Source organism: Vanessa atalanta, chromosome 4 (assembly GCF_905147765.1).
Source record: "Vanessa atalanta chromosome 4, ilVanAtal1.2, whole genome shotgun sequence".
In the NCBI taxonomy this organism is placed as follows: Eukaryota; Metazoa; Arthropoda; class Insecta; order Lepidoptera; family Nymphalidae; genus Vanessa; species Vanessa atalanta.
This window is the reverse complement of record NC_061874.1, coordinates 13,538,344-13,549,058: the sequence shown is the minus strand read 5'-3', so window position 1 is coordinate 13,549,058 and position 10,715 is coordinate 13,538,344. Positions and strand designations below refer to the sequence as shown.

General features: G+C 33.2%; 1 protein-coding gene across 1 annotated transcript; it reads left to right on the top strand.

Moving 5' to 3' along the window:
- The first annotated feature begins 3,354 nt into the window (after nt 1-3,354).
- On the top strand, nt 3,355-9,354 carry LOC125078006 (trypsin-like). The gene is made up of 6 exons (XM_047690146.1): nt 3,355-3,571; nt 4,510-4,533; nt 4,683-4,830; nt 7,395-7,647; nt 8,022-8,177; nt 8,847-9,354. Exons 1-6 carry the CDS (start codon nt 3,355-3,357, stop codon nt 9,021-9,023), a joined length of 975 nt encoding a protein of 324 aa, XP_047546102.1. The 3' UTR covers nt 9,024-9,354.
- The last annotated feature ends 1,361 nt before the right edge of the window (nt 9,355-10,715 follow it).

Sequence of the window (10,715 nt, the reverse complement as noted above, 5' to 3'; positions counted from 1 at the left end):
AACAGTGCTCATTTTGTTTGTTGTGATTTATTTCGATGATTTTGCTAGAAAGCTTAGATTTATACATTTGATTGTATAAAATTGACACAAAACCGACTCTGTTAACTCTGACTCAATATGGTCTTGTCGGACTTACCCCTAGAGTGTTTTTTAAGAAACCGAAGGCGCGAAGGGGGTGCACATCCCGTAGCGCCGAAGGCCACTGAGTTTCGAAATTGTTAATAAATAGCCTGTTTTGAGGTTAGAATTATATGATTAGTTTTTGCCAATATCTCAAGAACGAAGCAAATTCGCATGATGGGAATGGTACCAGAGCATAGGGAGAATACTCATATACTTCCCCAGAGCCCCTCTACCCCCCGCTCCTGGAGCAGATTACTAAACCGCAACCAAAGGTTTAATTTCATTCATTCATTAATAAGTTTTACAAAAAAAAAAAAAACATTTATTTTCGCTTTACCCGAAATCAATATTCATCAATTTTCTGTGATAAAAGCTGTCAAATAAATGCATACACCGTACACGCTACAAAATATAAAGATAAAAATTAAAAGAGCAGTTCATTATTTATTATCGCTGAAATATTTTAACTAGCTTGCAATGCGAGAAGGGTTTCATCGAGTATGCAGACACAATGTTCCGTATCAGAGTTGTATCATATATTAGATAATCACAGATACATCACTTTATTTAAGAAAAATTTTATTATTTCTCAGAACTCTCTTATGTCATGCACTTTTGGTTTGTTTCATAATAAATTAAAGGTATGTTCAATTATTACTTTTCTAGGTAAATACTTATTTCTTAGTATTTATCTCCTTTTCACAATATTCCATATAAAAACATTTGAGGTCCTTCGGCTTACATAAATGTTTTATACAAAAAAAAAACTGTAAAAATTTTGGATATAACAAAAAACAATCATTCAAACGTAAAGGACTCGGATTATTTTGATTTTTTTTTTTGCGCGGGCCGCCTTTTGTTTTAAAAGAATGGTGAATGTTGAATGAAACATGTGTCAAATTTCCATTCGGCATATACAGATTTCCTCACGATGTTTTCCATTACCGCCGAGCATAAGCTAAATTATTTACAAATATTTAGCACATTAAAATTCATTGACCCGACTTTGAAACCACAATTTGGGTTAAGATTCCTCGGTTTACACCGCGGGGGCATATCATTACTATTTATTTTTGTATATTTATCTCTTTAAATAAATTATTTTCCTTATTTTTACTTTAGTTGTCTAAAAGTAGCGTCACACATACATTGTAAAGTGCGCAGGTCAAAGTCTGACCTGTATCACTTGAGGGGTAGCATACTAGTTAGTGCCTTTGTGCTTCCTGCCTGAGAGCCTCCAACAATGGGCGCAGATATAAGATTAAGGTTTTAAGAGATCCTTGTGAAATATAAAAGCACATTTTAATTAATAAAGATAGCTGCCTTTATAATAGAGGTTACTATATTGTACGCTCATTAGTAAGGAATATGTGGTTATTTTTCTTACGGATATTATATAAAAATACTAAAGATTCAATGGTATTTTATTGAATAAAATTACATTTAAATGTAGACAATTGTTAGTCTAACATAATAGTATAACCTAATTGAATCGTTAATAAGAATAAATATCCACCTTGTCGTATGAAAAATCTTATGCGCCTTTGTTTTTAAAATAGCAATTACTATCATAATTTGCTATGAAATATTCAAACATATTTTAAATACTTGAAATTATAAATTGTAAATTCAATTAAAATTACCTCTGTTCAGCTTAAAACTTAATCGTATTTTTTTTCTTAATAGGTATAACCCTGTCGTCAAACGGGTCTAGCTCTACTAAATTTTAATATGTTTAATTTGAGTTTATAATTTGACGTGTGCTCGGCGATAAAGAAAAACATCGTGAGAAAATCTGGACAGTTCCCAACCGTGGGACAAATACAAAGTGTAATTGTAAATTACAAAAATAAGCATTACCATTTATCTGAATACAAACAATATTAAAATAAACTTATTCAATGCAATGTTTTACAAAATTATTAAGTAAATAACTCCGAATTAGATACAAACTTGGAGACACCACGCGCCCAGCTCATTTACAGACCAACCTCGGCACCGAAACTTGGTCGAAAGAAGCAAATTTAATTACAAATTGGCGAAGAAACCGTGTTAGTACCTGAAAACTCGTTAATTAGATTCAGGGGGAGGATCTTTTAAGTTTTAAAACGTTCATCAGTGTTGCAAGACCCGCGGCGCTAGAGAAAATTGTATTTTCAATCCAGTCGCACTCAACATCTTCCATAATAAACATAACTTTGAGTTAATAAATAATACAACTTTAACGTTACAGTTTTGTATTTCTTATTATTTTTAATTCTTTTTCGATAATTAATGCTAATAAAATCGATAGAATATATTAATAATTATAAACCAAATATTTAACTTGTTGAAAATTATATATAACGACACATTGCCATTATCATTATTTTCTGTATCTATCTGTGGCTTCCGAGCGATCGTGGGTAGGCGGGCGAGGAGAATCAAAACCATGTGTTTGAAGGTTTTACAATATAACAGTAATACAATCAGCACTTTCTGTATTATAATAAAGTAACGACGCTCCACCCGGCACGTCTTGCTTACACGATATGCAAATGCATTACACAAAAGAGCCTGAAGTTGCGTCAGAGTGAAGAAACGTCCAACCGCACTATATCCAATGTTACTGTCAAAAATGTCATTATTACTTTTTTTCGTTTCTTGACACTCTCAAAACACAGTGGCCCGTCATATAAAATATTCAAAAAGTAAAATTAAAAGACATAACTTAACGACCTCCGTGGTCGAGTAGTGTGTACACCAGTTTTCATGGGTACGCCACTTCGAGGTCCCGGATTCGATTCCCGGCCGAATCGATGTAGAAAAAGTTCATTAGTTTTCTATGTTGTCTTGGGCCTGAGTGTATGTGGTGCCGTCGTTACTTCTGATTTTACATGACACAAGTGCTTGAGCTACTTACATTGGGATCAGAGTAATGTATGTGATGTTGTCCAATATTTATTTATTTATTGATTTATAACTTTCGTATTTATAAAGTTATTTAAAATTTACAAAATACAAATCAATTTAAATGATATATCGACTTATAATTATCAGTTACGTAAATTTAATTTCACGCTTAATTATTTTAAGCATTCAACTCATAGATTAAATCGAAACATTAAAAAATAAATTGTTTTTTTTTTTTTAAATGTCAGTGAAAACCAAAGCCGAAGAAAATGTGTATCATGTTTTATTATAAAATACGTTTATTGATTTGTCATTAAACAAATATCCTAAGTGACAATAATGATAGTCGCGTATCGTATATGTGCGCTAATAATAATAATATCAGTGTTTGGGAAAGCTAAGGAAGTGTTTGTGAGACATGAGGTCGAGATAGACTACTCCGAGCTGGCCGACGAGGCGGAAATCAATAAACATAATATTCTAGAGTTTCTAAATAAAACGAGAGTCCAGGAAAAGTATAAAAGGCTATTCGGCACGTTATTAAATAAATTAACGAGTAAATATGACTTACGTCGTTTTTCTCTCGTATCTACGCTATTCAAGACAGTCGTGGTCTGAGGGTTGCTGTCATAGGATCCCCTTCAAAATCGTTAACGTCTAAGACTAAAATAGTCAATTCAACTTTTTTTAAATAAATGTACATATATTAAATTTATTCATTTTCGTACATTCCTAATTATATTTCTATTTGTCAAGCCGCATAAACTCTTTGTTGAGAGCAAGCTAAATAACCATATATGTCTCATTGAGCAACTGGCCAGTAAGAATTAATGACGAGGGGTCTTTAATCCCCCTATATTTAATAAATATCCCAAAGTCTTCAGCTGCGACCGCTACTGATTCAAGACAAATCTTATTACATATAAGCGAGTAAAAGTCCATGAATTTTCCAAAAGTTCTGGCTGTTGCATGAAGCAACTCTGAAACTTTTTAAATATTCGTATCAGGTTTAGTTCTTGTTTCTAAGTACGAGACTGAATGGCGTGAGCAATTACGCGTTACACATTTTTTCTTAAAAAAAAAAAGATGCAGATTGACCCGTCTTGAAACAAGAAGATTCTAAAATCAAAAATATGAAACATGATAGCCCCGGGGAACGCGAGACCATAACCAAAGATAGTTTAAATACGAGCAAGCTCTATTAAATTTTCATCTTTATTTTATGTTTACAATTTATTTGCAATGCGGTTGAAGGTGATAGACTTGCATTTGTCAGATAAAAATTTGCCTCGTGTGGATTTGGAAAGCGAGTAATAATTTCAAGCTATCTCTACGAGACAAGAATGGGAAATAAAATATCCCACTGTACATACATAAGTTGTTACTTTATTAAAGAAGAAAAAGGGTTATATGTATATAAAACATTAAGAGAACTAATATTAAATCGATTACCGACTTAAATTCGTACTGTAATAATCAATTGTTTCTTTTCAGCGTACACAAAAACCACACGTCGAGGTAATATACCTTTACTTAGATCTAAATAAGTTAGCTGTGTCATAATTTATTCGTATACAAAATATTCGTGACACACTTTTGTTTTTGTAACATTTATAAACAGAATATTTTTATATTATGCGTATAATCCTGACTGTTCGGTGTATTAGGTTCAACGCGCCGCATAGTCTTCGGAGTGAACACATCCATAGCGGCTGTACCTTGGCAAGTTTCGCTGAGAGAGAAGACGTACCCAATATGCGGTGGTTCTATTATAACTGCCCTGTGGTTGTTAACAGCAGCGCACTGTCTCTTGCGGTTAGTTCTGTTATTTTATTACCTTAGCTATCACGTACACTTTGATGACCACGATGAAGAAAAACACAATATGATTTTCTGGAACGAAGTTGTTTTACGAGATTTACAGTAGAGTGAATTCGTTGAAGTCTTCACTTTAGGAAAAAGCGTTATGACTTCAGGCGACCTTTACCTCTCTATCCATTCTCCCTGTTCTTCTCAAGCTCATTCTTTCAAACCACATTTGATGTTAATTTTAATTTATATAACAAAAATTCTAAATGAAAACGGGAAGCATCTGTCGTCTAAGTTCTGTAGACTCGATATTGATATGTTCCAAAAGTACAATATATTTTTTTTAGATAGTCATTAAAACTTACAAAAACCTATTTCCTATTTGCGAAAGTGTCGTGTCTACATCAAATACCAATATATAAAACCTTATTTAACTATAACTATATGACGTACAGGCTTATTTTGGTTAGAAAATTCCCATTGCTAACTTTGTATAAATTGTATAAAGGGGCAACAATAACTTAAAAAATCTATCACGGAGGCTATGAAAAGGGGGGAGATACGGAACTTATTATATATAGTACACTCCTTTTTTAACTACAAACATAACATTTTTTATTATATTATAAGCCTCCTTTGGGTTGGCATGGAAATATTTAAACCAGAATGTGCAAAAGTTTACTTTCTCGTACAAGCGAAGCGTGAATCTTTGAGCTCAAGGCCATAAATCTTTTTAAATAATAATATAAATGCTATAATTATTAAATAATGTATCGGGCAGGTTTGTTAGTAATAATTGAATTTATAATAGTATATTTGATATCCAACGAAATTAAGTATAATCAATTAATTGTATTATAAATATCACAAAATAAATAAAATCACAATGATTAATTTATTTCTCGAATTTATAATATAATAAAGGGCTTATTTAAAGTAAAGTAAATATTAATTGGTATTCTACTAAACACATACAGACAGATAAATACTAACACAAATCGAAACAATTTTTCATATACATCGAAGTCAGTACTGTCGCTCGCGTGAATTTAAACGAGCATGGCAGAATCTTTTTGCGCCTTGCCCCTCGTGAATTGCAGCCTTCCACAATTTCAATTTATCCTCGAGGGGTGAATTGTATTTTTTCCGATGCAAAACAGCAATCGCCTCCAGGGTGGCAGAAACAGGAATATATTTTTTCCCCGTCCAATGTAGGTGGTTCGACTCTTTACGACGGCTCTAAAGAAATTTATTATCGAATACTTGGAAAGCGATACGTTTTCTGCGAATGGTGAGCTTGTTTTCAGTCAATAGGACGTCTTTGGGATATTAAGAACATATGTTTTCTTTTCTTTACATTGTACGTCTACTTGATAGAATACTTTTCTTCTATTTCGATACTCGGATTTTTATAAACTTTTATTCTCTTGCGGAACGAATTTTCTTAGTGATACTTTATAGCTAGCAAGTAAATATTTTTTTCTATGTGTGATTTTGAATCAATATTCATACATACAATACATTTGGTGTATGTATAGATAAATAATATGTATAATGGAGTGATGTAGGTTCAAACCGGAAAATGTGTTCATTATTAATTTCATACTCGATAGTAAAAAAAGACACCGTAATAAAACTTGCATATCTCGGACGACAACATGTAACCCGCCTTTTTTATTGTATAGGGCAAATAATCCTGATGGTGTGTGGTCACCACCACATGTCATCGGCGCACATAGACATTGACACTGAAAGAAACGTTAACCATTGCATTCAATTCAATCACATCGCCAATGCGCCACCAACCCTGTGAGCTGGAATGTTATTTCTCTTGTACCTGTAGTTACCCTGCCTTACTTACCGACGGGAACACAAATAATGAACAAGTGCAATACATAGTATTCTAAGTATTGCTGTTTGGCAATAGAATAGCTGATGAGTGGGTGGTACCAACCCAGGCTTGCACAAAGCCCTACCTCCAAATAACAGCAACGCGGTCGAAGATCAACCCTGAAATATTTACAGAACGTAACTTTGATATTAATTATTATCAAAATATATATAATATACAGTTATATATAAATACTAATATATACTACTAACATATACTATATAAAAATATGAATAATATAACGTAAAATATAGTTACAATAGAAGCTTGTCCTGGTTCTACTCAAACCACTAAAATCTATTCTATTTTAATAATCAAAAGCGAAGTATACGAAGTGAATAACACATACGGAATTAAACTTTTAATGTCCTGAGTTATATCTAAACCAGTTTTCGTGGATATAAGCTTCCAATGCGGATAAGACTTAGCTTTGCAGCTTATGTGGTTAGAAAAGTTAGACAACTAACTGATATTGATACTGCCTGATCAGTTTTTGGTTACCTTACAGCAAATTAGGTACTTTGGGGTAACCCAAACCCTTTGGGGGTTGGTTCATTTTGTAACGGTTTTCATTCTACTAAGAATGGACACTACAGCCGTACTTAATCAGGATTTAATCATTACCATTTTATAGTCTCATTTCCAGTTATTAGTTAATTTCAAAATGATTATTTTAAAGATCGCGACCGAATGATCTGAGTGTACGACTCGGCTCTTCTTGGAAAACCCACGGGGGAGAGATGTATGACATAAAGGAGTCATATGTACATCCAAAATACATTAGGAACACAAAAGTAAACGACGTGGGTCTAATCAAACTATACTCTCCTCTGCGTTTCTCGGCGAGAGTGCTTCCTATCCGGATGGTGGAAAAAGGAGCCAGGATGCTAGCAGATCAAGCCGCCATCGTATCCGGGTGGGGAAAATTAAGAGTAAGTAACAATTGCCGCATAACAGATACAAGAATGACGCTTTCGTTATTTCACCGGATGTTCTAATAAAAGGCAAAGATTTCTATCTTTGTCTTTTATAAGAACATCAGAGAAAATAACCAAAGACCCCAAATACAAAGACGATGATTTTGTAAGAGAGCGAAATAATTTGTAATATAATTAATTTTGATATCTATTTTTCATCAAGGATACTGCTACTGAGTTTCTTGCCGGTTCTACTCTTTAGAATCAACTTTTCAAACCGGTGGTAGCTTTACTTTTAATATATTTCTGTAAAATAAATATTTACTTCAAATTTAATTTTGATTTAGATTCTTCGAATTGTTCAAAATATTTCCAACTGTCTTTTTCAGGAAAGTGGTCCGAGTGCCACATTTTTACAATCATCGACGATTAAGACGATCGCGATGAAGCTTTGCCGCCACTCTGGTTTGGATAGAAATCCTATCGATCCAGCCTCTATGTTCTGTGCCGGGTCTTTCAGTCAACCAGCACCAGATGCTTGCCAAGTAATTTAACATTTCATTTCACCATTTCGCCTTTTTATTTTATTCAAATTTTGAAACTAAAGCTAGCATGTTTACTTTTGTTTCTTCCTGCACGTACGGACTGAAGGATAAATAAAGACCAAAACGGCACGCCCCTTCACGTTAAATTATCCTTTAAATATTATAAAAATAAATGCGTATATGACGTGGTGTGATAACTTAACATAAAAGGGCACATATACAACAATCATATGATAGAAAGTGATTAGTAAAGTAAGCAACTTTTAATGATCCACTGCTAGGCTAAAGCCTCTTAGTATCTTGATGAGAAGATTTAGAGCTTCCTAGGTTTTGCCGTCACATCGGATTATGAGAGTGGCGGCCAGCACATCTTCATCATAAATAAAATAAAACCTAGCAATTAAAAACATTTCATAGCACACGAAATATTTTTTTAATTTCAACTGTCTTGTAGAAACTCTACATATTTAGTCCATCGATATTCTATACTTTATGTCCGACTTATTCGAGCTCACAGCTTCTATGTGGGATGGTTAAATATAAGTGGTAGTTTTTTCACCGCCGAGTGTGATATTGTAAACAAGAATAAAGCACATGAAGTCCAGTGGTGCTTGTTTTGATATAAACACAAAGTATTGTTTTTAATAATTAATTAATCATTATCATCAGGGTGACAGCGGTGGACCTTTGGTGAGCGAGGGCGTCTTGATCGGAGTAGTGTCATGGGGTCTGGGCTGCGCACGAGGGAACTTCCCTGGTGTTTATACTCGGCTCACCAATCCTGTCATCTGGGACTGGGTGTATGGACTCATCTCTAGAACATCAAGGACTAATAATACTCTTTAATAGAGTTAAATCTTATTCTGTTTTGAATTTACTGTAGCATTAAAACTATAGTATAGAAGAGCCAATCCAGGGTGTAAAATGGACTTATACTTAACAAAAACTACATTGTCATCGAAACTGAACCAACATGTAAAGTCCGTAAGATAAAATGAAGTGGTTCTAATTTAGCTTGCAAGATTGACCCAAACTCTTACTTGGTAGGGCTTTGTGATAGTCCTTCTAAGTAGGTACCACCAAAGTATATTCTGCCGCCGAACAGAAATTCGTATTGCGTTCAGCAGTGTGATTCTGTAAGATTTCACATCGTATCACACTCGTGAAATGTTGATAACCGACTTACAGTGATGCGCCATTTCGATACGAGTATTTCAATATCAAGGGACCACGTAGATAACAATGTTTGGTTTATGTCAAAACAACGAGGCACGATACAAAATAAAATGAACCATTGCAATGAAACTTTTTTAATATTTTTTGTACTCAATTCGGATATATATTTTCTTTAAAATAAAATTAATCTGTGTTAAACAATGACTATAACGATATTACTAAAACAATATTTTTGTTATACATTCCTGCATTTATGACTCCGTGGCGTCACGTCAATGCATTGAAAAAAACAATGAAACAAAATAGTACAATAAAATCATGTCTATCTACATAGAAGAAAAAGTTTTAAGTGTCCTGTGGCCTGGTGATAAAAGGACCAATATCAAAAATGTTACTTTTGGTATTGCCCAAATAGCAACTTTTAGCTCAGTAATATTAAACTTTTACAATTTAGCACGAATCAATTTATAATTTACTCAAAAATGTGCGTGGGCCCTATCAGCACCAGGCTCTCGTATTAATTACAGCTAGCTACCTTAATAAAATTATTTCGGACGTACAGTAAAACCCACAAAACTATTTTAGATTAAACAATTCGTCGTAAAAAAATAAAGTCGTAAAAATAACTCGTTTGGTTAAACGACACTTCGTAATAAGCGTGACAATAATTATATAGTAACATACCATGCTGCTGTAGCCGATCATAAATAGCTTATTATGCCGGAAATCGTATTAAACGTGATAAAATTCAGCGGGTTTTACTGTATTCTAAACAATAATTATAATCTATATACTAAACACAGCACATGTTTTACAATTAATCCGTCTACCCACGATGAATCATTGTCACCCTACGGAAATTTACATAAAAACATTACACAATACACAACTATTTATGTATATAGCATGAAATAATTTCATTCTCGTTTATTTGTGCAAATAAAGTCGTCATGAGGTACTATCATTGACATTAAGATTGTTTTATAATATTATAACTAAGCTTCAAATAGAATAAAAAAAATAACGCCAACATGTGCCTTATTCTTTTTATACTGCGTAATTACAATAAAATCAATTGTTACTACGTGTCTAAAATCATCAATTATAACTTTCTGAATACATTTTACTATTAATAGATGCTTTAACATAAGCGATTGAGACATGTCGATGTACATCGATAAAAAACATGGTAACAATAATGTATGATTTTTCAAAGGACATTCCTTAGTTTGGATCGCTAACATATTTATCAGCTTTAGCAGTCCCTTATATTATCCGTATAAATTAAGTTGTGCTATACAATGTTACAACGATACCTGATAGATATGCCCATATAATTATGTCAAGGTTCTTTATTAAGAT

Excerpts from the sequence above, each read along its gene's own strand:
- LOC125078006 (XM_047690146.1), top strand. The coding sequence starts at position 3,355 with ATGATAGTCGCGTATCGTATATGTGCGCTAATAATAATAATATCAGTG. Across the intron at positions 3,572-4,509 it reads GTTATTAAATAAATTAACGA|CGTACACAAAAACCACACGT; the intron begins GTAAATATGACT and ends GTTTCTTTTCAG. Across the intron at positions 4,831-7,394 it reads GCAGCGCACTGTCTCTTGCG|ATCGCGACCGAATGATCTGA; the intron begins GTTAGTTCTGTT and ends ATTATTTTAAAG.